Source organism: Astyanax mexicanus, chromosome 19, assembly GCF_023375975.1.
Source record: "Astyanax mexicanus isolate ESR-SI-001 chromosome 19, AstMex3_surface, whole genome shotgun sequence".
NCBI lineage: Eukaryota > Metazoa > Chordata > Actinopteri > Characiformes > Acestrorhamphidae > Astyanax > Astyanax mexicanus.
The window spans coordinates 24,993,654-25,020,646 of NC_064426.1; the positions used below are offsets into that span (position 1 = coordinate 24,993,654).

At 39.4% G+C, this 26,993-nt stretch overlaps 1 protein-coding gene across 1 annotated transcript in view; it reads left to right on the forward strand.

Annotated features, from left to right (window-relative positions):
* The window catches only part of kcnj19a (potassium inwardly rectifying channel subfamily J member 19a), a 62,470-nt gene that overhangs the window by 20,332 nt on the left and 15,145 nt on the right, over window positions 1-26,993 (forward strand). The window contains exon 2 of the mRNA XM_022672885.2: window positions 26,527-26,743. Within this exon, the coding sequence (XP_022528606.2) occupies window positions 26,527-26,743 (217 nt within the window). The remainder of the gene's footprint in view (window positions 1-26,526; window positions 26,744-26,993) is intronic.

The following is a 26,993-nucleotide window of genomic DNA, read 5'->3' on the forward strand; positions in this document are numbered from 1 at the left end:
GAAAGCCCTGGAAAGCAGAACTCGAAGATGCTCTTGAGTCCAGTGGGTGGTGTCTGATGCCTTTGCTGATGCCCTTGACCCTTCAGGGCTGCATATGAATGCTGACAGTGTAGTTTTACACACACTGTTGTACATTCCGCTTTAGATGTGTGTACATGTGAAAACAAATGCACCGACATGACTGCATATAAACAAGAATCAACACTCCCAGTATTTATATGAAGATCTCCTGTGGGTGTAACACACATAAATCTCCATAATCCATTTAATATTATGTATTTATGTAAGCGGAAACATAGTGTCAGGCAATACATGCAGGTTTTACAGGAGCATTTGTCAAGACTCAAGAAATACAACATTCAAATCATGAGGAAAATGCACATGCTACACGCATATTGTAAAGTATTCAACACATTTTACCCTGATTTGTTCTGCTGCCCTTCACAATGTTTAGCTTCTTGATTGCACAAATATGAAACCAGTAAACTTAAAGAATTTGGGTTGTAAGAATTGGCTAATTTAAATAGTCATATGTTTTTGCTGTCTACTAGGTCTTTTGTAGTAAATCACCATGAGTTTTCAGTCACTACCTGTGTTATAGGGTTTCTATTTATTTCTTTGAAGGAGGATCACAAAAAACTTTACTCTCTAAAACTTATATAGAACTAGAGAAATTACATAGCAGTACCACTGTAACATTAAATGTCTAAAGTGCAATTCATTAACAATACAATGGAAAATATCCAGGTGAAGTAATGTTTTGTTAAAGTGATGGGGTGGAGTAATTGAGCATTAAAGTGATGGGGTGGAGTATGGGAGTGTTGGGGAGATGGCATTGAGTACCGGGGTGTACAGAAGATGGAGTGCAAATTGGGCAGATAATTTGAAATTATAGAAGATTAATGATAAGATTAATGATAAGATTAATGATAATGATAAGATAAGGAGATAAGGGTGCAGTAAACGAGACGGTGTTGAGGTAATGGGGTGTTGGGGTGATTAGGGTGGAGTAATGGGGTGTTGAGAAGATTGGGGTGGAGTAATAGGCCGTTAAAAGGAAAGAGTGGATTGAAGAGGTGGGGATGTGGAGGAGAGGGACTTGCATAACAGGACATTAAGAAGATAAGGTGGAGTAATGGTATATTGATGAGATAAAGATGGAGTAACTGAGCACTGAAGTGATAGGGTGGAGTAATGGGGTGATGAGTTTGTTGTGAAGTAATGGGGGTGTTGAAGAAATTGGGGTGAAGTAACAGGGTCTTAAAGAGGTGTGGGTGGAGTAAGGGGGGTTTTGAGGAGATCGGGATGGAGTAATGGGCCGTTGAAGAGAAAGGGTGGAATAAAGAGGTGGGGATGTTGAGGAGAGGGGCTGGCATAATAGGACATTAAGGAGTAATGGCATGTTGATGAGATAAAGGTGGAGTAATTGAGCATTGAGATGATGGGGTGGAGTAATGGGGTGTTGAAGAGATTGGGGTGTAGTAATGGGAGTGTTGAGGAGATGTGGGTGGAGTAATAGAAATGTTGTGGAGATGTGGGTTGAGTAATGAGGTGTTGTGGAGATGTGAGTGGAGTAATGAGAGTGTTAAGGAGATGTGGGTGGAGTAATTGAGCATTGAAATGATGGGGTAAAGTAATAGGAGTGTTAAAGGAATGTGGTTAAAGTAATGAGATGTTGAGGACATGTGGGTGAAGTAACAGGGTCTTGAAGAGATGTGGGTGGAGTAAGGGGGGTTTTGAGGAGATCGGGGTGAAGTAATGGTCCATTAAAGAGAAATAGTGGATTGAAGAGGTGGGGATGTTGAGGAGAGGGGCTGGCATAATAGGACATTAAGGAGATAAGGTGGAGTAATGGCATGTTGATGAGACAAAGGTGGAGTAATTGAGCATTGAGATGATGGGGTGGAGTAATGGGTGTGTTGTTGAGATGTGGGTGGAGTAACGAGGTGCTGTGGAGATGTGGGTGGAGTAATGGGGTGCTGAGGAGATGATGGGGTAGAGTAATGGGGGTGTTGAAGAGATTGGGGTGTAGTAATAGGAGTGTTGAGGAGATGTGGGTGAAGTAATGAGGTGCTGAGGAGATGTGGGTGGAGTAATGGGTGTGTTGTGGAGATGTGGGTGAAGTAATGAGGTGCTGAGGAGATGATGGGGTGGAGTAATGGGGGTGTTGAAGAGTTTGGGGTGTAGTAATAGGAGTGTTGAGGAGATGTGGGTGAAGTAATGAGGTGCTGAGGAGATGATGGGGTGGAGTAATGGGGGTGTTGAAGAGATTGGGGTGTAGTAATAGGAGTGTTGAGGAGATGTGGGCGAAGTAATGAGGTGCTGAGGAGATGTGGGTGGAGTAACACGGTCTTATGGAGATATGGAGGGGTAACGGGGTGCTGAGGAGGTGTGGGTGGAGTAATGAGGTGCTGAGGAAATGTGGGTGGAGTAACGGTGCACTGAAATATTGGATGACACAAAAAAATGGCTTAAACCTTATGATGAGTTGTGAATTGGTTGATAATTGGCTGAAATCACTGATGATTTCTGATAGACTAACGAAACATCAGAGCAATTATCAATGTTAAAATAAGGTTTCCCCACATTATGCCCTTCTAAAAACATGGCAAACCCCTTCATAACCACACACACACACACACAAGGAGATATGCATCAATTACTGCTATAAGGCAACACCGGAGGGAAATGATGGAGCTGTTTGTTGTCTTTATTGTTGATCTTGTAGCGTGCTGAGTTGTTTTTGGTGGAGGCAGACACTGGGGTGAAGTGATAAATTGAGTTAATTAGCGATAATTAGATTGCAAGAGACATAGAAGTATGACTCAGGGCCCAGGCAACCGTGAGTGGGGTGTATTTATGTGTGCATGTGTGTGCCTGTATATATGTGTGTATATGTTTGTGTAAGAGAGAGAGAGAAAGAGAGAGAGAGAGAGAATGTTTGTATGCTTTCTGTATAGGGGTTGATATACAATTATAAGTGTGTATGCTGTATGTAATTTGTTTTCCAGTGAAAATTACCCCTCTGCAGGCCACTTTCCCTCCCTCTCTTCCTCTTTCTCTTTCTTTCCCCCCTCTCTCTCTCTCTCTCTCTCTCTCTCTCTCCCTCTGCATGTGACTGCTGTGAGGAATTGAAGCGTGAGGTGTGAGGGAGATTGCATGTTATTTGTCTTGCTGTTAGAGCCACGTGACCCAGGAGTGATGTGCATATGAAACGTTTCTCTGAAAATGGACGTATGTTCTGTAGCGGATGAGTGTGAATACGTGGTAGAGGCAATTTAAGCATTGTGTGCATTCTCTCTCGTTCATTGTGTGTGTGGTGTGCTGTGTTCTACAAAGAGCTTTATGTCTGGGCGATATGAAAAAAAAAATCTATATATGATTTAATACAATATATTGAAAATTTAAGTATAATGCTAAAGTTAAATATTTGGACACACCACAAATTCAGTTTTTTTTTTTTCATTATTTAAACATTTTGTGCAGTGTAGATTAATACTTAGTCATCCAAACTATGAGTAAAAACATGGAATTATTTATAAAAAAAAAGGGTTAAACAAACCAATTTTTTTTCTATCTATTTTAGATTCGACAAAGTAGCACCTCCTGCTTAGATAGAGACATTTTCTCAGTCAGCTTTATGAGGTAGAGTCTCCTGGAATTCAGGGTTTCTGAATTCAGCTGTGCTGAATTTATCAAGAGTTAATTACTTGAGTTTGAGAGCAACAGTTGTGCTGTAAGGAGGTAGAGTTGGTATACAGTGAATAGTTCTATTTGAGTAATGTTCTAATCCATATTATGGCAAGAACTTCTCAACTAAGTAATGAAAAAAAAAACTTTTATAAATGAAGGTCAGTGAGTCTGGAAAATTTTAAAAACTTTGAAAGTATCCTCAAGTGCAGTCGAAACCATCCAAACTTTTTGATGAAATTGGCCCTCATCAGGACGGCTCCAGGAAAAGAAGAGCAAGAGTTACCTCTGTTGTACAGGATAAGTTCATCAGAGTTACCAGCCTCAGAAACTGCAAGTTTACAGCTTAACCCCAGATAAGAGCACCTAAATGACACGTATTTATTTTTTAATTTTTTTATTTCTAATTTTATCCCATTTTCTCGCCAGTTTACATGGCCAATTACCCAACCCACTCATTAGGACTCCCCCTATCACTAGTAATGCCCCAGCACCAGTGTTGTGCCAGTTCACAGCTTTTCTGAACTAGTTCAAGTTCAGTTCATACATGCTCAATGTGAACAGTTCACGTTTAAAGTTCACAATTTTAATTCTGAACTAGTTCAAAGTTCAGTTCATTTTACTTTTTTCGTGAGATATTCAAATAAATACTTTTTTTCACACTACAAGCTAGAAATCACTATACGTTCTTTGAAACTGCTCATTGTAGACATTTGCTCATGACACTGCAGTTGTGGGTTTCTTACCAGGTGATGAAAATGTTCATAAGGAGAAACGGTGTCTCTCTCCGTGCCATCACCTTCACTAGCCATTTTTTTAAATTGCAGCGCTTTCTATCACTCTCGTCATTGGTCTCTCTCTCTCTCTCTCTCTCTCTCGCGCTCCACGCTCCGCTCTCCGCGTCGTTACTCCTCTCTCTTTCGCTCTCTCTCTCGCCCTCGTGCTCCGCGCTCTCCGCATTGTTGCCAGCATGTTATTAACTAGCCAATGTTCTTTTACAGTGATGTCTGCCGTTCATGACACATAATTTGAACTAATTCATGTTCAAGTTCTTTATTAAAAAAAATGTGGCCAAGCAGCCAGCGTGCTTGGAGGAAAGCGCAGCGACTCGGTTCCGGTACATCAGCTCACAGACGCCCTGTGCTGCGGACATCACCCTAGGAGTGATGTGGGGAGAGAGCGCCATCTACCCCCCCCAAGGAGCAAGGCCAATTTTGCTCCTCCTGAGTGCCGGCAGCTTGATGGCAAAGCTGCATGAGGGGGGTTTGAACCTGCGACCTCCCGCTCATAGTGGCAGCACTTTAGACACATGTATTTTGGTTTGTTGAACACTTTTTAAGTTTACTGCATGATTCCATTTGTGTCCCTTTATAGTCTGGATGACTTCAGTATTCATTTACAATGTGGGAAAAAATAAAAACAGTGAATGAGAAGGTTTGTCCAAACTTTTATATACAGAGTATAATGCTTTACCTGTTATATAAAACTTTAGTGCTGTTAATGCTTAGCATAAACATGTCATGGTCAGCAACAGCTTGTTTGCATAAAAGTGACAGAGCCCTTAAATGGCTCCTTCTGAAATGAACTGAAACTGGCAGTAGAATAGAGCTGGTGAGATCTCTTTATGTGAGAGTGATTTTGTGCAAAGAACTTAATGAACCTACTGTAATAACTAACTTGTGTACAAAGATGTAAAATATGTCCCTTTTAAATGCTTGACTCTTAAAGATGTGCACACCACAGATTTGCATGGAAACGAATAGCAGCTTATAGTCATTTTCTTTAAATAAACTATGATTGTAAACTAGTTCATTTTGTGTAAAGTGGTCTAACACTGGTCATCTCCGTGTATGTACACAGTATGAAGTATTAAAGCGCCCGTGTTTTGACTTTTTCTCAAGGTTTGTTTATAGCTTTTTACAGTTTATGAATATAAAGCACTCACTGTTACACACCAACACAGGCTGAATAAATGACATGAAAATATGAAATGTTCAGACACTTTTATTAACGTCCTCAAAACCTACCCACCAAACTCAGTCAGCTCCAGCAAGCTGATAAAGCCTCAGTAAAAAAATTGAGTTGTGTTTATCTGTCCACACCTTTCCCGGTGAGCAGGTAGCCGTGCTGTCGGAGCGGCGCTAGATCACCTTTAAGTAAAGCAGAAAAATCCAGACCCTAATTGAACCGAGCGTGAGACTAAGTAGAAGTGATGGCTGCTGCCGTTACTGAAGCTGCTCTTTCTCTCAGCTCCTTTCTACCATAATGGCTTGTCTTCTCAGAAAGCATTCGTTCGTCCATCACTTTACCTTTCTTTACTCGCTCCACATCTCCGCTACATCACTCTGCATGTTCTCTCTCTCTCTCTCTCTCTCTCTCTCACTCTCTCTTTCTCTCTTATAGCATAGGGAATGAGTTAGATGGCCAGCTTCTTTAGGGTGCCATTTAGTGGCTGTCATGAGCATGACAGCATAGGGTACACACACACAAACACACACACACACACACACACACACAAACAAACTCTCAGGTACTCTCAGGAGCACACCCTCCAGGGAGAGTAGCTGGCTTTTTTTAAATGTGCTCTTGCTTTACCCAGTGGGGTTTCTATTCCTGATGGATTCATGCTGCCTCTTTGAGTGAATTCGCAAAAAAAATAAAAAAAACGACCAGCACTCACAATCACGCTACACAGTGCTTTCCACCAGAAACTGTAGTTTTTTCTCTACTCAAACTCCCAAAGTTCTTATATTGTGGTTGTTGCAAATCACTTTGCACATCGCATAAAGCAGTGCTTCCCAAACCAGGTCCTGGAGCTCTCCAGCCCTGCACATTTTACCTTTATATTTATAATTTATTGAATTTATCAATAAATTCATACCCCCACCCATTGTTTCCCCTCCAGCCTAACAAGAATCGGGACACTCTATCCCTTGGAGGGTTAGGGCCAAGTGGAGAAACGGGATTGGGCCTAAGCCTGAATAACTAGAATTAAGCAATAATACATGAGAGGGAGCGCTTTAACGTGTAATATCGGCACAGGCCGAGTGCTGTAGATCAGCACAGCAGTGCCAATATTACAAGTTATAGCACGAACCTCGAGAGTATTATTGGCATTATACCACAGTTCTATTATCACTGTTTATTAAAAGATGTTGAGTTGAAGAGGATGAGAAAATACGATCTGTTTGGTTATAAAAATTCCTTGTGTTGAAATAGTTTCATTGCTGCTCTGCTCTGTAAAGCTGCATCGTTGTTAGGTTAGCGTGGGGCCTCTATTTTCGGCCATTTCAGTAAAAATTGTGGAAATCTAAGCTTGCTGTAAAGAAGCGTAAGAGCTTTACTCATCCAAATAAATGGTTTTCAGGAGAGAAATCTGTATAAATTAAACTTCAGTGCTCTTTGACTTTGAAATAAAACGTGTAATTTTGTTTACTTAGGCGCCCCCCAGCGGCAAGACCTGTGGAATTACAATGGTCCCCTATTTTCGGCCACCTTAACATTCTTCTTAAAATACCCTATATTAACTGGAAAATGTATACACTTAAGCATTTATTTTAATAATGAAAGCTCTTAACCTGATATTGGTGGTTGATAATGTGTGTAATAATGAATATTTTTGAAACGCTGGGCTTATTTATTTGTGGGACTGCGTCTTTGCCCGCGCCGCCTATTGGCGTTTCTGCACTGTACCTATGGGATCCAGCAGCTCCCAGTGGTGTATAATGAAATCACATTTGGTTTGTATTTGGTTTGTAAGCGCTGCATCGTTGCTAGGTTACCTGTATGCGGCAGAGTATTACATGGAGACATTTGAATTAAATTAAATGCTATGGCAGGAGACCGCGGTGGACCCCACAGCTGACACAGAGCTAGACTACAGTTTGCTATGAAATGTGTGTGCCAAACCTTTTGGCAATGACGGTATGCTTACCAGAAACAATATGTAGATACCTATATGGAGCTAATTCTATATGTATCACAAGACACAACACATTCTGAAATATTTTTTGCCCAAAAGTGATTAAAAAAAAAAATCCCAATAGCTTACAACAGGGGAATACAACATGCAGCAATTGTTTCTAAGCATTATTCTAAGGTAATATTGTCACACTTTTCTAAATAGTCACACATATTGATCTCGATTCTTATAGATAACCCTTATTATCCATTAATATGTTGTTATTGCAAATCGATGGAAAAAAAAATACTGCTTAATTGGATTTTAAGAACTTTTTGAAAAGCTAGGCGTCCCTAAACCACATCAATAACAAAACCAGAAAATCACCTCATTGTTCCACATCAGACAATATGGTGGTTGATTTGCAGAAATCCTGCAGACTCGTATATTTTCCATGCAGGGAATATAGATCCTGGGAGCCATGCAGCAATTAATTATTCTTGCTAGGCATTTTGGAAAGCATTAAGATCCAATATAAATGCAGGGGTTTGCACATTTCCATAAAGCGTGATGTGACTGAACTGCACAGCAGCTACAGCTCAAAGGAGAAGAGACCTAGACGCCGGACGACGTCTGGCTATGCAAATTTCCTCGCCAATGCAAGCAAGGCTTGTTGTCAGCATCTGCTAATGCAGTAGCACTGTCAGCTAGTGGCAGTGCCAGAATTTTCATTTCCAATTGAGATAAATGATTTTCAAGGTTTATATTTCAACTAAAGTTGGTATGAAATGAGCAAATGAGAAATGTGATACACATTTTGAGTATTTTATTTCTTTGTTGACCACATTTTATGTTATTCCGTTGCCAGGAACAATAAATGATGTATGAAGTGTAAAAATATAGACTGATATGGTCAACACATGGTCATATTTATTAAGTTTCACATACAGAATTAGTGTGTAATACACATTGTTGGGCACGTTACTTTGAAAAAGTAATTAGTTATAGTTACTAGTTACTTCTCCAAAAAGTAACTGAATTACTAACTGAGTTACTCCACTATAAAAGTAACTAGTTACCAGAGGTGGAAAGTAATGAATTACATTTACTCAAGTTACTGTAATTGAGTAGATTTTATGAGTAATTTGTAATTTTTAAAGTAGTTTTTAAAATAGGTAATTTTACATTTACTCAACTACATTTTGACACAAGTAATTTACTTTGCTATTACTAAGTAAAAAACATGCTGGGGGAAAAAACAATTGTCTAAATAATAATTAAAAAAAATTGGCACGGATGCTCGCACGTGAAATAACGAGGCAATAACGTCCTCATGCAATGCAAAATGTGCATGACCCACCAGACAAAGCTGTCACCTTTCAAAACTTCCACAACAAACCTGAGAAAGCATGTGGTGGTAAGTATTTTTATCATTAAACATAAAAATCTGCTTAAATGTTAAAAAAAAAACGTAAATAGCAGTTAAAGCAGAGCAATGGCAAGTCAAAAAATAATAATGAACTGTAAAACTATAAAAATACAGTTTGTAGTCACCTATATGACTATAAATGTTTAACAGTAAAGAAAAAAAATGGATCATAGAAACCTGTGCCACTTATTCTTGAAAATGGTTTATGGTGTGGTCTAAACAAATTCTGCCTAACAGGTCCAAATTATTATGTGGAATAATAGTTCATTAAAAACGATTTCATTTATGATTTGTTTTTACTTTTTTAAATCAAATAATTAAAAGTAACTATGTAACTTTTACTCAAAGTACATTTTAAATTGAGTACTTTTTACTTTTACTCGAGTAGAATTTTAGCAAAGTAAAGGTAATTTTACTTAATTACAATTTTTCAGTACTTTTTCCACCTCTAGTAAAAGTAACTATTGCGTTACTTTTGTGTTACTCGCCCCCGTAACCCCCACCCTCCGGCCCCCACTTTCTCAGAGTGTGTTTCATAAGCCAGATGAATAGAGGGCACGACAGCAAAGACAAGTACCTGCATAGAGGTTTGTCCATGACAAATTTTTAGTTCGGGGACATGATGTGCATCAACGAGCACATTTTTACTTTTGACCTCAGTGAGTTTGAAATAGTGTCGGTATTTCCATCTGGAAAAGGCTGTTTTGCCACTGGAGTCCTCCTCACTCTCCATCTCTCGCTATGCGCTGTAAACATCCGCCACTATGCATGATCTCTAAACACCCACCCACCTATTTTCTCTGATTGGCTGAAGACGTAATCTTACCATACCTTACCCAATCATTGCTTAGGCGGTTATCTCATCCTCCCCTCCCTTGTGACTCACACACACAACGCACACACACAAGCACCTGCGACTTTTTCTGCATGCGCAAAGTAAAAAAAAAAGTTAACTGAGCTTTACTTAAGTAACGTGCAGTAACGGGGTGTCGGAAATGGTAACGACGTTATAGTTACAGTCAGAGTAATTAGTTTGATTACTCGTTACTGAAAAAAAGTAACTGCGTTATTCCCATCACTGGTAATACATGTGTTATGCATGTTGGATGCAGCATCCAAGTCTTGACATGAAGTTGTAGAGGTTTCTAATGCAGTCCTGTGTTAATGCATCTCATACAGCCTGAATACTTAAAAAAAACCTATTCAGATAAATCTATACATCAGGATAGAGGGAATTTGATTGTAGTTCGGTAAGATTTATAAACATATACCATTCTGACACTCTATTGGCTTATCCATCGCACCTGCACACGTCACGCCCACACTCCAACAAGAACATATCAGCCTAGTAAGAAAATGATCTGTGGCTCAGGAGACTCAGGAGAACTTGAGCTTTCGAAATGTCCAAAGTAAGCTTTTACTTAAGTATATTGTATTGTACTAAAATACATTCATTTTCAGTGGATACACATGTGGCTGAAACTAACAATACCCTAGTGCATCCCAATTGTATCAACATTAACATTTTAATAGAACATTATAGTCATTATGGCTTTTAGAAAAATGTGTTTTGTGGAGGGCGGGTAGTGCACTATAGAACCCTGTGGCGTGGTCTAAGCTTTTGTTCTTAATGGCATCTTTTCCTCTTACATTGCTTTGACTTATATTACTTATAATTATACTTTAAGTATTTGAAACCAGTACTTTTACACTTTTACTTGAGTAAAAAGCTTGAGTTGATACTTCAATTTCTAGTATCTATACTACTACCTGAGTAATGAATGTGAATACTTTTCACACTTTTGTTCTGGACTTTTTTAGGTGTGGAAACGCAGTTTTAGAAAATTCAAATATGAATTAAATGTATTCAAAGTGATTCATTTTCTGACTTGGTCACTATTGAATGATTTACCAAAAAAGGTACAATACTAATAGTTGAGTTAGAGTCATTGACTTCTGGTGACTTCTAGTGAAATTTCCTTCATTTTTTAATATCTCAATTAGAGCTGGGCGATTGATCGATTTTATCGATTAATTCGAATTTACAGTTAAGGATGATGTGTTTTTAGGAAAATCGATTTTCTCTGAGTTTTCATTTTCACCAACGACGCTCCCCTGAGCTTAGCCCCGCCCCTCTCTCCCGCACGCAGCCCGCCCCTCTCTCCCTCCCTCCCTTGACGTAAAAATAAAGTTATTTTGAGACGTGACTGCCTATTTAAAAAGCAATACAAGTTGTTCATTTGTTGGAGTTCATTTGTATCATTTCTAACATATTTAGAGTGTTTTTTACTCACTTTTTTCTGTCTTACAGTGTTAATCCTTTACAGCTTCAAAAACTGTATTATGCAAATTAGACAATGACGTCATTTATCAACTTTTAGCGACTTTTAGGAGATGTTAGTAGGGGAAAAAAAAACGATTTAAATCAAAAATCGGATTAAAACAAAAAACTAAGATTTTTTTTTTGGGCCATATCGCCCAGCTCTAATCACAATACATATTGCAGATTCTGAGGTTGAACAGGGTCGTCCCAAGTGTAGTCACTGTACATTTTCCATTTTCAATCCTCCAAGTCTGAAAGACATGAATGAGCAAAGACTGAAGCAGCTTCTGAAGCTCATCTGCCAGAGCCTGAACAAAGGTCTAACAGCGAGGACCAGCTGTATGCCCTCTCACACACATTCCTCCCATTCATCAGGACGAGATTAACAGGACTGCTCATGCTTGATCTTGTTGCTGTGTAAAGGATGTGTGTTTCTGTGTCGGTTTGTCTCTATTGTCTATTCAGAGCAGCGAGTGCACCATTGCGCGATGCTGAAGGGCTCTGTGTAAGAGGCTTTTCCGTGTCTGCTCCTCAGATACAGTCATCCGTCTTTCTAAGCTTAAGACGAACGGACAGGAGTGAAACAGTGGGGCGGCCGCAGGCCATCGGCAGATTAAACCCAAAAGAAGAATGCAGTGTTCCGCAGAGCACCCCTCACTCAGCTTAGGATGCAAACAACAGAACAGCCCACAATATCCTAGAGCTTGAGCCAAATCTCTCCAAACGGCTGAGTCTGGGATGCTGGGACTGGGACACATACCTTCCAAAAAGTTTCACTTTTCTGTCATCAGGCAGCAGAATAGTTTTTCCAAAGTCCTGGGGATCATCAGGATGTTTGTTGGCAAATCTTTTGTGACTTCTTGGATGAGTTGTCCATGTGCTTTTCAAGGAGTTTTGGTAAGCTGGCCACTTCTGGGAAGGTTCACCAGTTTTTCATGTTATCTTTATTCGTGAATAATAGCTCTCACTGTGAGTCGCTGGAGTCCAAAAGCTTTAGAAAATATTTTGTAACCTTTTCCAGACTGCTAGATATCAATTACATTGTTTTCTTATATGTTCTGGAATATTTTCAGATCAGGGCATAATGTGTTGCTTTTTGAGATCTTTTAGCTGCTTGATGTTGTCAGACAGGTTCGATTTAAGTGATTTCTTGTAAAAAAATGTAGTTAATTACAGTTAATTCATTACTTTTTCACAAGGGCCAAGTTGGTTTGGGTTGCTTTTTTCCCTAACTAAATTTTAATTTCTTTAAAAAAATATATGATATGACAAAAAAGTAAAAAGAAATCTGTAAGAGGGCAACTATTTTTTTCACAGAACTGTATGCACTGTAAGTGATTACAATTTTAGAACCAAAGTTTAAGTTTACTGCAGAAATGTTGATGTCGTAGCTGGTCCTGTAGATCCTCCAAACTTGTATGTAAACTTGTATCCGCTGGCTCTCCAGATGGTCATACCAGCCATTGAGGCAGTGAGTTACTTCACAGGAATGGCAGGTTTGAAGTGCTCACCACGAGGCCTCTCTAGTCAAATGTCAGATCCCAAACCGAACCTCATCTCAGAAAATCATTACTAAAGATGATATGGTTCCAGTCCAGGGCAGTCGATGATTCCTATTCATGATATCACTACAAACAAAGACGATGGTTCCTGGCTGATGGATAGCCTAAAAGTGGGCATGTCTAGCAGTCAACGATCTCTCACCAAGAGGTACACGACCTTCAAAAGTAGCCTCTAAGATTATGGTTGAAATTAGTGATGGGATGATGCACTTTTTTTCAGCTCCGATCTGATATAAAACTGCCGATACCTATACAAATACCGAAAAAAGGGCTCTTTTTTTTATTATTGGTACTATGATTAAGGTTACATAATGAGGCTGAAACTGACCACACAGCCCTTTGAAGAGTATCCACAAGTGCCTTCCAAAGTCATTTATTACAAACACACAGTAGTTTCCTTTCAAATGAAATATACATTTTTTTATTAATTCTAAAAAAAAAGTTAAACATTAAGTATGTTAAATATTAAATACAGTGTTCTAGACTAATCTTTTATTTTGACAGATAGCATAGTGGATTAGCTGCAGTGGCTAACAGCTAACTGGCGACGCTAGCTGTATTTCCTAGCTGTATAAATCACTGTTTTCTAATAATAGATAGATTTCTTAGTGCTGGATAAAGTTGGGAGGATCTGTGGTTTGACGGCTAACTGGCGATGCTAACTGTATTTTCGAACTGAATTAATCGCTGTTTTAATAACAGATGTGTGTGTTTGTGCTGGTTAGTGTTTGTAGATCCTGTGGTTTTATAGGATATGTGGATTATGACTATAATTTACTCCAGTCTGTAGTTAATACCTTTACAACAATATGGATCGGTAAGTGGATCGTCTGTGGTCACCCGATATCCGATGCGCTGATTCCGCTGATCAGCCCCGATATCGTTATTGTATCGGATCGGTCCCATCTCTAGTTTTACAGTGTATATTCCAGGGTATGCCAGCAGAAATCTGGGTAAGGGGGCTAAGAAAAGTCACTGAATGGGTTAAAATGAGAAAAAAAGCAGAGCAGTGAGTTTGTGCTAGCTGTGTTAGATTGACTCATGTTTTGTGCTCTCACCATGTGGCTCTGTGGATGTGCATGTGTGTCTGCCTCTGGCACTGGTGTTAAAAATATTCTTAAGAAGTTTTGGTTTTAATTCAAAGCCCGCAAGACCCAAACTCAAAATCAGAAAAGGAACACTTCCAGCAGAGGAAAGGCGCATCTGTTTTTTTCCAGGAGAGATGAAAGTCGAACAGAAAAACACACAAAAGGAAACTTCATAACAGCCCTGCTAATTTCTGCTACAGTAGCATTCAGCATGTGCAGACAGTTCTAGCTGAGAAACCCCTCAGGGGGTCGTACTTTATGGGGATGGTTGAGGCATTATTAATAGAATGTGCAGCTATCCCCGTCTTACTTAATCAGGTTTTTAATAAGACATGCTTATACTGTCTGACTGTTTACAGCACAATGACATTGCATTAGCCTAGTGAAGCACTTAAACATCCCACCTCTCCTGTGACTACTGTGATTCTAGTGGACATTAATAGCATATAAAATGTTTTAAAAAATCTGGACATCGAACATTGATAATTGTAGAAAAAGCATGATGCAGGGATCCTCCTGGTTGACTCATCCAGCAGATTTATTCAGCAATTTTCGGTGGGTCAGCTTTGCACTCAACCCTTCTCTTTCATAGTGCATCGGTTCTGTTTAGTTTAGTTCTGCAGCTTCATGGTTCACTGCTCCAAAATGCATGTACAGGGAAAATAATAATGCATTACATTAGCCTGTGTTGCCCATGTTGGGCTATGAACTGTAAGAAATGCTGAGGTGAGGGTATATAAGTCTCATTTTATTTCCACTACTATAGCTAATAGTATGTATACTACACAATATCACATAAAGTATCCCAGAAATATAGAGACATCGTTTGAGTGCCACAGGGAATTGGTAGTCTAATTGGTCCAGCAAACCTATTTCTGTTCTTTGTGGGTTGGCTTTGCACTCAACCCTTATCTTTCATAGTGCATCAGTTTAGTTTAGATCTGCCGCTCCAGGGTTCAGCTCAAATGTTTAGTCGCAGGTAATGTAAGATGCATTACTCCTGCTGGTATTGTGCTCATGGTGAGTTAAGGACTTTAAGACATATTGAGTTAAGATTACTGGTATATTATCTTATTTTCACAGCTTACACACATACAGGCATATAACACAAACTATAAAATAACACATGCATGTAGCTCAGCAAATAGCGGCACGGGCACAGGGTTCCTGGTGGCTGCAGGGCCTCATGAGTATGCCAATTTTGTTGTCTAAATTGGATTCATACAGCTTGATTAATTGTGTGGCGTGATTGAATTTCAAAAATGAAAAGTAAAAAATCTCTGCTATACTGTGCAGCGGAATTGAGTGCTGGGGACACCATTACTGAGGAGCAAACTGTGCTGGAGGAGATACAGCAGATAGGCTGGTTAAATTTAGAGGGAGATATGGAGTGTGTAGGCAGCGGATGGGTGGCTGGGATAGACTGCATGTGGGCCGTCAGTGTAGAGATGCTCCACACTGGAAACGCTCTCAACACGCTGGAGGAGACATGAGTACTCTGTGAATGTGGCCCAAAAACCTCTGCGTGGGTGAGGGTTGTATGAGTGTGTGTGAGAGAGAGAGAGAGAGAGAGAGAGAGAGCACAGTGTGAATGTGTGGGGGTAGGGGTTGTGTGTGATTTTATGTGGGTTGGAGAGAATTTCTGGGAAGTGATGTTTTCTATGCTTATCGCATGTGTGTGTGTGTGTGTGTGTGTGGTGCTACTACTTTTTCTGTTTTGGTTGTATGAACAGTCCCGCAGACCCAATTGAAAGAATTCTACAGAATGTATGTGGAATAAGAATGAGGCAGCCAAAGATACACTATATGGACAAAAGTACAAAAGTTAGAGATGGGACGATCGATCGGCTATGTATCGGTATCGGACGATTTTCAGCCAAAAAACAAAATGGGCGATCAACCGATATTCCTCCACTCCGTATCGGTTTATACTGGAAGCCACAGCTCTGCTCAGATAACATTAAAAGCGTGTTGGTCAATTTGCGCACCGCTCACCTCAGAATTATAACTATGCGGTTTAGTGGACATGGCCGCCAGGTAAGACTGTTGAAGGCTTCTGAAGACTATTAAAGGCTATTGGAGGTTATTGAAAGGGTTAGTGGTGGCAGAAATCAGTAGAGGCAGGTTGGAAAATGAGCACATTTACGTCCTGTCACGGGTTTGTAAAAGAAAATAGGCTTCTTCCATGTTGTAGTGTTTATTACCATCATTAAAACGTATTTCGTTCATTCCAACTATTTAGTTGGAAATTTAGTTAAAAGCTCCATTTTATTGCTGTACTTACTAAAAAAGGAGGGGTTTAAATCAGGTCTGGGCTCATAATGACAGTTTTTGGGGCGGGCAGGGTCAGGCTGTATTTTTTTGCCCAATCTAAGCTCTAGCTGGAGCGTTAGATTACTGTTGTTCTTATTAAAAAAATATATTATTAGTTATATATTAACAGTAAATATGAGCTATTTTAAGCAGTAAGCTGACTCCGAAAAAACAAGCCGTGAGGCGGCTGATGTTGGGATACCCATTCCTGCGTTATTGGAAATAATTACAAACATTCTTATAAATATTTACACATATATTTTTCCTGAAAAGGATTTATTTTGGTCAGTAACACTCTTCTGTTCATTTACTATCAGCATAAATTACCAGTGTTTGCGTAGGCATGGATGTAATTAGGGGATCCTGTACCAGGATTACCTGGCACCTTTGGGGCATTAATCCCCAGGGCTCCCCCTACAGGCTGGAAGAAAATGTTCACTGTTCCTCCCCCTAGCCATGCATGATTGTTTTGAGCACAGCAGGCCGGCGAATGCAACGTATAATCATGTCTACAGAGATACATAATGATTTTTTCCAATTTTCGACAAGTTTGTAGTTTTTGCGAACCATTCTAGAGTCATCAGTTATCAGTAAATGCTAGTCTAGACAGACACACCAGTGTCGTGGATTTTATGATTACGAGCAAACAGCAATATGTTTTGTGCTGGTGTCTTATTTATGAAACTCATTGTAAAATGCACTTTAAACCAAATCTGTGCAAATTTGATGATTTATTACTAAAGTAAATACACATATCTGGACTGAACTTACACTTACAGTATAAAGCAGGTGTACCAAATAGCAAGCAGTGGAAAGGCAGTTGTCTAGCTATTACTCATAAAACAATGTTTAACCAGCAAGTTAGCTAGCTAACTAACTGTCTAAACAAACATCTACACTAGCCACTTAGCTATCCAGCAGCAGACTACATCCATTAAAACAGTCAAACAAACACCTTTACAAACAGTGACTACCATAGTGATTTATGCAACTCATTGTAAAATGCGCTTCACACCACATCTGTGCCAAATATTGGGTTATTTAGTAAAGTAAATACACATACCTGGACTAAACTTACACTTATAAAGCAAGAAATAAAAAGCAAGCAATAAAAAGCCAGTTATCTAGCTAATACCATAAAACCATAAAATGTTTAGCCAGCAAGTTAGCTAGCTGACTAACTATCTAAACAAACATCTACACTAGCCACTTAGCTATCCAGCAGCAGACCACATCCATAAAAAAACACCTCGAACAAACACCTTTACAAACAATGACTACCATAGAGAAAGCACAAACATGTACAGAAAGAGAGAGATTATTTCAGTATTAATTCCAGTCTCAACAGCAGAAACGCAAACCTATATGTCGACAGCTATCACCATTGTGATTTTAGAACTGCTAACAACTAGCCTGCATCTCTAATCTGTTGCATCTTGTTCCTTTAACTTGCTTTTGTTGGAGTAACTGTCCCTACAGGCAGGGGAAAGTCTTTCGACCAGATTCTGGAGCATTGCTGAAAAGTATAAACCTGGGATGAAAAAAGAAAGTAGCTAATAGTGTAAAAGTTGACACTAAGCCTTTTTCTACCCATTGAAACCCATTATAAAGAAAAAGCTTGACATAAAATACATTACTTTCCTTGTAGTTGACAGGTTCATCCTTTTAGCATTAGAAAGTACTTAAAGTACTTAAAGTTTTGTGTTAGGTGCATTACGTAAGCCACATTAAGCGTTTTTGACTAAAACCCATGTTTGCCTCCTCTATGAAAGCTTTTTTTATGGATTTTGACACAAGCTGTTTGCTAAACTTTATTCAGGGGATGGTGTTTCTGTAATGGATGTTTTTCTTTTAATCTTAGCACTTTTCTCTATTCAAATGAGAAGATTTAAACAGAGAAAGAGGGAAGAGCTGAGCTGAGGGAGGCAACTAAGGAGAGGGCATATTTGCAGAGCTGGATTCAAACAACCAGCAGGCCAGCAGGTGAAGCATTATGATAGAAATGTCAAGCAGCCATTTCCTACATAATTAATTTATTGTGAAGTAGAGGCCTGTTTCCTCAGAGACATTATTCATGTTCAAAGCAGATGAACAGCTAACTAAAAATATCATTGCAATCAATGATAGCTACGTAATATAATCAACAAGAGCAATAATTGATTAAAATGTTGAATGATATTGGAAACTATAGATCAGGGGTGTCCAAACTTTTTTTGTTGGGGGCCAGAAGGAGAAATATATTTGAAGTCACAGGCCACACTCTGTAATAAAACAAATTATGAAATATACCACTTTAAATAATACATTTTAGCTGATTATATTTTTCAAATTGATGTTTAATTTCATGATGTCTATATTAAACGCCTTAATTACAGCAACTTTTAGACTCCTTGGCACGTTTTTCTGCGCTAGAAATGCGCACACTCTCCACTTTTAGACTCTTTGGCCCGCTTTTCTGCGCTAGAAATGCGTACTCTCTCCGCTTTTAGACTCTTTTGCCCCGTTTTTCTGCGCTAGAAATGCGTACTCTCTCCGCTTTTAGACTCTTTTGCCCCGTTTTTCTGCGCTAGAAATGCGTACTCTCTCCGCTTTTAGACTCTTTTGCCCCGTTTTTCTGCGCTAGAAATGCGCACTCTCTCCGCTTTTAGACTCTTTTGCCCCGTTTTTCTGCGCTAGAAATGCGCACTCTCTCCGCTTTTAGACTCTTTTGCCCCGTTTTTCTATGCTAGAAATGCGTACTCTCTCCGCTTTTAGACTCTTTTGCCCCGTTTTTCTGCGCTAGAAATGCGCACTCTCTCCGCTTTTAGACTCTTTTGCCCCGTTTTTCTGCGCTAGAAATGCGCACTCTCTCCGCTTTTAGACTCTTTTGCCCCGTTTTTTTGCGCTAGAAAAGCGCACTCTATCCGCTTTTAGACTCTTTTGCCCCGTTTTTTTGCGCTAGAAAAGCGCACTCTATCCGCTTTTAGACTCTTTTGCCCCGTTTTTTTGCGCTAGAAATGCACACTCTTTTGCCTGTTTCTGACTCCTAGCGTTCAAACTTTGAATCTCACATTATAAAAACCTGCTCAACAGCGGGCCAACTTTCGTTCTATTTCTAAAATACCTCGCAGGCCGCTACAAAAAAGGAAAGGGGCCGCAAATGGCCCTTGGGCTGTAGTTTGGACACCCCTGCTATAGATCATATGTATAAGGCTACACATACAGAAGTAGTGTATAACGTATTGCACCTGTAACGCAACATGCTATGGAGTTGTAGAGGTTTCTAATGGATGGTCATGCAAAACTCCTTACCATGCAGCATGAATATTCTCACACAGTTCCTGTGGATTTTGAGCAAGATAGTTGATAGCACTTCCAATAGCATTCCACATGTAGTATTTCCAATCGGGGATAGGTCACAAGACTACACTACCCAGAATGCACCACTCATGATGATTCTCACGATCATGTGACGCCTTTAGGAAGTCATTCACCTGAGTACTAAGACGTGACCCTGGTATGTTTTCTCCTGTTTCTCCTGTTTCTCCCTTGTTTACTGGTACTGACCTTGTTTATTTTGACTATTCTCTGTATTATTTATTTTGTTATTAAAGCTTTGATTTTTTATTTGATACTTCTGAGCTTGTATGAGTTCTACCTAATATGGCTGGCCATGTCATAGCATCTTCATAGTGTCTTCAAAGTAAGCCTTGCTTGTTTGACGTGAGATGGCAGCAGTATGTGGACGAGCATTGTCCTGTTGGACTAGCGCTCCAGAGTGTGTTGGGTTGAAAAAAGGTAAGTCCACTGATTGTGGGACAATATGAACATAACATTGAACTGTCAAGGGCCTGTAATGATGGCTTGAGCTGACCTGGCATTGTACATGGCATTGCACCTCCCCACACCATGACACCAGGCCTTTGATGGCCAGATTTGTTGCTCATCTTCACCAAGACTCATCTAGATCAATGTTAAACCTCATGCAGAAGATAACACCTCCCAACTGTTACAGTAATTCCCATTCCCAAGCAATCCCCTAAGGTGATGTAATGGCTAGGGGCCGGCCGAGTGCTTCTTCGGCCGCCAGGGGGAGGTCTTGAGCCCCTAATCAGACCTGATCCACTCCACCTGGGTTTGCCCCTATATAAACCCTGAGATTCAGGTCCTCGGGGCTGGATCTTTGAAGCTCGTGGGAGCGAATCTATGCCGGTTTCTAGACCGAGCCTCTGCTCTTTTTCCCCCTTCTCTTCCTGCTATCCCTTTGGAGAGAGTATGATCCAGCACCGCTGGCATACTCCTACCGCATAAGTAGCTTCCTCTGTCCCTTTATATCTCGAGTGTGGTGTAGTCGTGTTGTGCGGTGTGCTCCGCGGCTAACCCCCCTTTCTCTCGGGTCTGTGTGTCTGTGTTTGTGTGTGTGTGGTAGCCGCTGCGAGGCGCGCGGTGTGCTCACCTTTTCTCTCCCCTCGCTGTTCCTCTTCTCTCTGGTGGAGCAGCGTTTAATCCAAAAGCACCCCAATTCACTTCTTTGTTTAGTTTGGAAGCTCTTTTGTTTTTACCTCGCGCCATAAGAGGTAGCCGTTAGCTTCCGCGGCGAGTCTTGTTTACATTCTCCCCCACTATTTCACTCACGCTAGGCGTGGCTTTGTTTTGCACCCGTTTTCGTCCTCCGCCCGTTTTCGTTGCTCCGCCCCTTTCGGCGGAGGCTCTAAGGGCGAATAAAGCGGCCGCATCCCAATCCGCTCGCTGGTGCAGCGGTTAGAGCACTGGGCTGCGACCGCGACAGCCTGGGTTCGATCCCCGCGTGGAGCGGGGTTTAATAAGGATATATATATATATATATATAAATATATTTATATCTATATATACATACATACATATATATATACATATAATTTTATTATTATAATATTATATATCCTATTAATATATATTTATGTATATTAATGATTATATATAATTAATTATTATTGTTATTATCATTATTTCCCTTTTTTCTTGAGTTTACCTGCTTTGAGATCTACTGTTCTGCCACTGGGTTCTACAACTCTCTGGGCTGGAGTGCCACCTATCTGTAGCACTCCAACCCATTACAGAAAGATCCAGCCCCGAGGACCTGAATCTCAGGGTTTATATAGGGGCAAACCCAGGTGGAGTGGATCAGGTCTGATTAGGGGCTCAAGACCTCCCCCTGGCGGCCGAAGAAGCACTCGGCCGGCCCCTAGCCATTACAGGTGATTGATATACTTAGTGGTATTTCATGAAGTTTGACAATGTTGGTGTACAATATCATATACTTGTCGTCAAATAAGTAGTTGCAAAAATAGTTGCACCCAAACTCCTTGAAATTTGATGGTAAGGGGTGGAGTATTGATAGTGCTTTCAAATGCATTCCACATTCAGTACTCAGGGATAGGTCTGGTGGCTGTAGTCAATGGCATAACACCTTCATAGTGTTTTAAAAGCAAGCTCTTAAGTCTAGACGGCAGCAGTAGTGTCTAGACAAACATTGTTCTAGTGAAATAGTTCAAAAAAGGTAGGGTAACGTTGGGCTGTCAAAGTGCTTGTAATGATGGTCTGAGATCACCTGGCATCTTACAAAATTTCGTTGGCAAGATTTGTTGCTCATCTTCACCAAGACTCTACTCAACTGAAGATGACCCTATAATCTAACGTAATTTAATCCCATCACAGAGCAAGTGATGCTCACATTCATGCACATACACACATGGACACCAACACAGATGCACCATGCTGTCTTATCCTATTAATTTGTAGACACAGAAAGCGTGCCGGAGTGGGGGAGAGCGAGGTGGGGGGTGGCGTTGGCATTTCCTTTCGGCTTTGGCACTTCTTCATATTCTGCTCTCTGTCAGCGCTGTTTATTTCTCTTTCTCTACAGTGTGTCTTTGTTGGAGAGCCAGTAAGGGAGGATACTGTATAAAAAATAAACAAGAAGACGCCATAGAGGAGATGGAGAGTGTGTGTGTGTGTGTGTGTGTGTTTCTGTGTGTGTGTGTGTGTGTGTGTGTGTGTGTGTGTGTGTGTGTGTCACGGTGTGTCTGCGTGAGGGTTATTAAATGTTTCTGCCTGACTGTACGGCCTTATAAGGGACATGGCCTGTCCAAACACTGTTCACACACCCCTTAGCCACTGCTGATGTGCACACACACTCAAACACACACACACACATACTCGTACACACACACACACACACACACACACACACACACATCCCATGAGGACATGCCGAGCCAGAACATCTGACATGGCCCTCTATGGGAAGCTACACACATGATAAATCACGCTATTAGTATTCATGGCTGATTCTGAACATGCAGATTAAGGGAGCAGGGATGTATGTAACGCCTCAAAGTATTACATAGATACACAATATGTCCAGATCTTTGCAGACACTCTTTTTCATCGTTGCAGTATGCGCCCCCCAGCCCATGTAAAGCCCCCCAGCATTAAGCATTTTTTAATATTTTAATATGATGGTGCTTTATCCACAATCCAAATTTGCTTTATCCAAATTTAAAAGTGATGGGGATCCTGTGGGCTGGTGATTATCCAAAATCCGAATCTCAGTAACTGTAATATTGCTGAATGCAATCAAATTCTTACAGCAATTGTCTAAAATAGTAGTCAGTGGTATAGAAAAACCTTCCTGTGACAGTATTGACACCCTGTAAAAAAAACCCAAAAGAATCTGTAAATTTACACTAACAGTATAAATTTTAAAATAAAGGGAAATGGTCCAGTATTCTAGCTTAGTGTAAAAAAGTGTTTTTTTTTAATGAATTAGCACATTAATGAGCTGCAAATTTGAACCTATATGGTTAAATTAGCCCAAATAGAGCTATATATTTATATATTTATATTTTAAATAACTTATTTAATAATTTAATTTAGGAGGTTTTATTATTATTGGAAGTCTAAGGTAGCTCTTTTTTCATTTATCCATATATTTATCAATATATTCTGTATTCTAAAACACCAAATGTATTGAAAATTAGTATTTGTTTTATGAACTGAATTTTTGACCTATGTCAACTTTTCTTACGCAGTATTTGTATCTGTATATTTACAGAAAAATATATATTTTTTATACTGACTAGTCATAAAATAACAGAATTGTTGGTGGAAATTAAACCAGGAAAAATGCTTTACAAAGAATCCGTACTGTGGTCAGAACCAAGACAAACATTATGATGTCACGTGGCATACATTCAGAATACCTGTTGTCATGGTGTAAGGTGCTCTTTGACAGTTCAACATTATGTTATAAAAGTCTTGCAATCAGAGGTGATAAATTTTCCACATGCAGCTGCCATTTCAAGATCTCGCCTTGAACACACACAGTTACAGATGCCATGCCATGGTCAGCCTCCACATTTCCAGACCTATCCCTAATTGAAAATGTGTGGGATGCTATTGTACCCACAATTAAAACTCAATTCTTACCAGCAAAATATGCAGCTCAATTAATACGACCAACAGTTTTCCATATCATTCTAAATAATTTTGAATAATGTATTGTTTTTTTTTGGAATCTTTATCTTCCTTATGAATAGCATTGAAATCTGATACAGTTGCTGTCAAATTAGCTTTTCCTCTGACACACCCCCAATTAGGAAATTTGTGGCCCATTAAAAACCCTATTGAGTTTCTCACTGTTAAATATTACATTTTAAATACGTATATGGTGGCGTTCATGTGCACTCATCTCTTAAATGCAATATTTTCAACATGACTTCAAGGCAGCATTATACCTTAAACATCAGCATTATGCTAATAAATCATAAGCATTGTTGCACACTTACCTGCCCATATGGTAATCTCTTATATGGCTGTACTATATGCACATACAGCATTGTGCAAATTAGAATGAAAAATCTGCTTATCTGGACAGTAAAGTTTTATTTGCTCAGTAAATACAAATAACAGTAACACTTTCTAAATACAGTGCCAGTCAATTTTTGGACACACCTTCTCATTTAATGTTTTTTATTATTTGTTCCTACATTGTAAATGAACACGGAAGTCATCCAGACTATGAACGAACACATAAGGGATAATCAAGTAACTCCTTGTCTTCCTTTCCTGTTGCGGTCCTGATGAGGGCCAGTTTCATCATATTGTTTTTTGATAGTCTTTCCGACTGCACTTGAGGAAACTTTCAAAGTTCTTGGATTTTTTGAATGACCTTTATTTAGTTTCGCTTTGCCAAACATTCACACAAAGCAATCCAGACTGTTCTCATACAGAGTTCCCCAATGGTGGAACAAACTACCTTCCACTACCAGATCAGGAGAATCTCTCGCTATCTTTAATAAACTCCTGAAGACAGAGCTCTTCAAAGAGCACTTACTCTCCTAACACCTCTAACAAACTAACTACTTCTAACCTCATTTCCTTCTTCCCCTCCTTCACTCCTCTATCCCTTTATTTCCCTTCGACCTCCTTAAGGCCCTATCTAAAGATGTTTTACCTTTAACTTCTATTACTTTTGTACTTCATTATTGTAAGTCGCTTTGGACAAAAGCATCTGCCAAATGTAATGTAATGTAATGTAAAGTACTTATTTTCTTTTTTTTAATTAAATATGGATGAATATATATATTCACTGTATACCGACTCTACCGCTTCACAACTTTACAACTTTACAACTGATGCTCTCAAACAAGAAATTTTATTAAGCTCAGCACAGCTATTATATCACAAAGCTGACTGAGAAAATGTCAAGATGTGCAAACTGTATACTTAAATATAAACTATAAACTATAAAACATATTGTTTAAAAAAAAGTGTTAAACAAACTACATAATTCCATGTTTTTTCTTCATAGTTTAGATGACTAGAGTATTTACCTAATGCAGAACATTTAAAAATAATGATTCAGTCATAATTCAGCCATGTTATTAATGCCTTATGAGTGTAAAATAGTGTATTATGAACGTGTCTTATATAGAAATGACTTTCATAGAATACATTACTGTGTTCATTAAACCATCTTCTAATCGTATTCATTGTTAAAATTACTATATTAGTGTCTAGTCAGAGCATATTAATGTAAAATCAGGTAAGGTTCTGATTAAATTAAACACATCCACTTGGGCGTCGGCTTTAAGATGACCAGGAGGCATCTGGAACCAAGCTTGATTTTTTCAGATTTCGTCAATTACTTTTAAACTTCATCTCAATACAAAACCAGTAACCACAGCCAGAGTCTAAGTCTAAACGTGGAATAAAGAACAGTTTCAGCAGCAGTTTTTCAGCTGCTCTGGAGATCTTGCCTGTTTCAGTCTCATTTCTTTTTAGAACGGATGGTCAGAATGGATGGATGGATAGATAGAGTGATTTTTTTCAGAGATCAGGGGTCAGTGCCTGCTGTTCTGGCCTCGAGAGAAACACTCAGCCTGAATGAATTCAGCAGAGAATGTTGAATCATGTGAGAGAAAGTGAACGTCAGCTACACGATTGAAGGACTAGAATTGGAAGAATAAAATACTAAAATATAATCTGTTTAAAATTTTTATATAAATAAACATTTACTAATTCAATAATTAGACAGTGAAGCATTTAATACTTTGTAATGTTGCCACTCCTTCCCGGAACACTTAAAATACATTGAGGAACTAAGGATAGAAAGCAGTGAAGTGTTTCAGGACGTCTTTTGTCCTGATCTTCTGTGCAGCACATGCTTTTGCATTGTCTTGTTGAAAACAATGCATGTATGTCCCTGGAAAAGATGTCATCTGGAAGGCAGCTTACAACTCCAAGAAAAAATAAAAGACACTTAAAAATTATCCTTTTCGCTGGCATGTGTTTGGGTAAAATGAACACTGTTGTTTTATTCTATGAATAACTAACAATTTAGCAGGAAATGGTCAAACTAATGAAAAAAAAAGATTCTTCAGAAATCAATATCGTTTTCATATGTCTTGGGATGCTCTCCACCAGTCTTTCACACTGCTTTTGGGTGACCTTGTGCCACTTCACACCAATTCAAGCAGTTCAGCTTGGTTTGATGGCTTGTGACCATCCGTCTTCCTCTTCCAAGTGACCTACAAAAAGAATGACCATTTCTTATTTTCTGCAAATAAATTCTCTAAATGACAATATTATTTATTTATTTATTTATTTTTATTTATTAAAATGTATTTTGTTGGATGGTTAAGATGCTGTTAAATATGATGACCTCCTTCAAATTCACTCTTTTCATGTGTTTTCAGTCTCGTCAGACTCCTGAGGGCGAGTTCCTGCCGCTGGATCAGTGTGAGCTGGACGTTGGGTTCGGGACAGGTGCTGACCAGCTCTTCCTCGTGTCTCCTCTGACCATCTGCCATGAGATCAACCCCAAGAGCCCCTTCTTTGAGCTGTCCCAGCGGTCACTCATGAATGAACAGTTCGAGATCGTGGTTATATTAGAAGGCATAGTGGAGACCACAGGTAACAGTCGTTTCCTTCTTGTGTTCTTTTGAGCTTCTTTAAATTCAGTTCTCTATTTGTTTCAGCTTTTGGTTCAACTTTTTTGGGTGTTTATATGATGACTATATTGTTAGCATATATGAACTTTCTGACATCATATTTTTAGTTTCCAAATATTTTTTGGTTGTCAAATATTCTCTGCATTCAAAGTAAGCTTTTTGGGGGCTTTCACACCTACCTAATTTGGTCTGAAATTTCGGACTTCTCACTT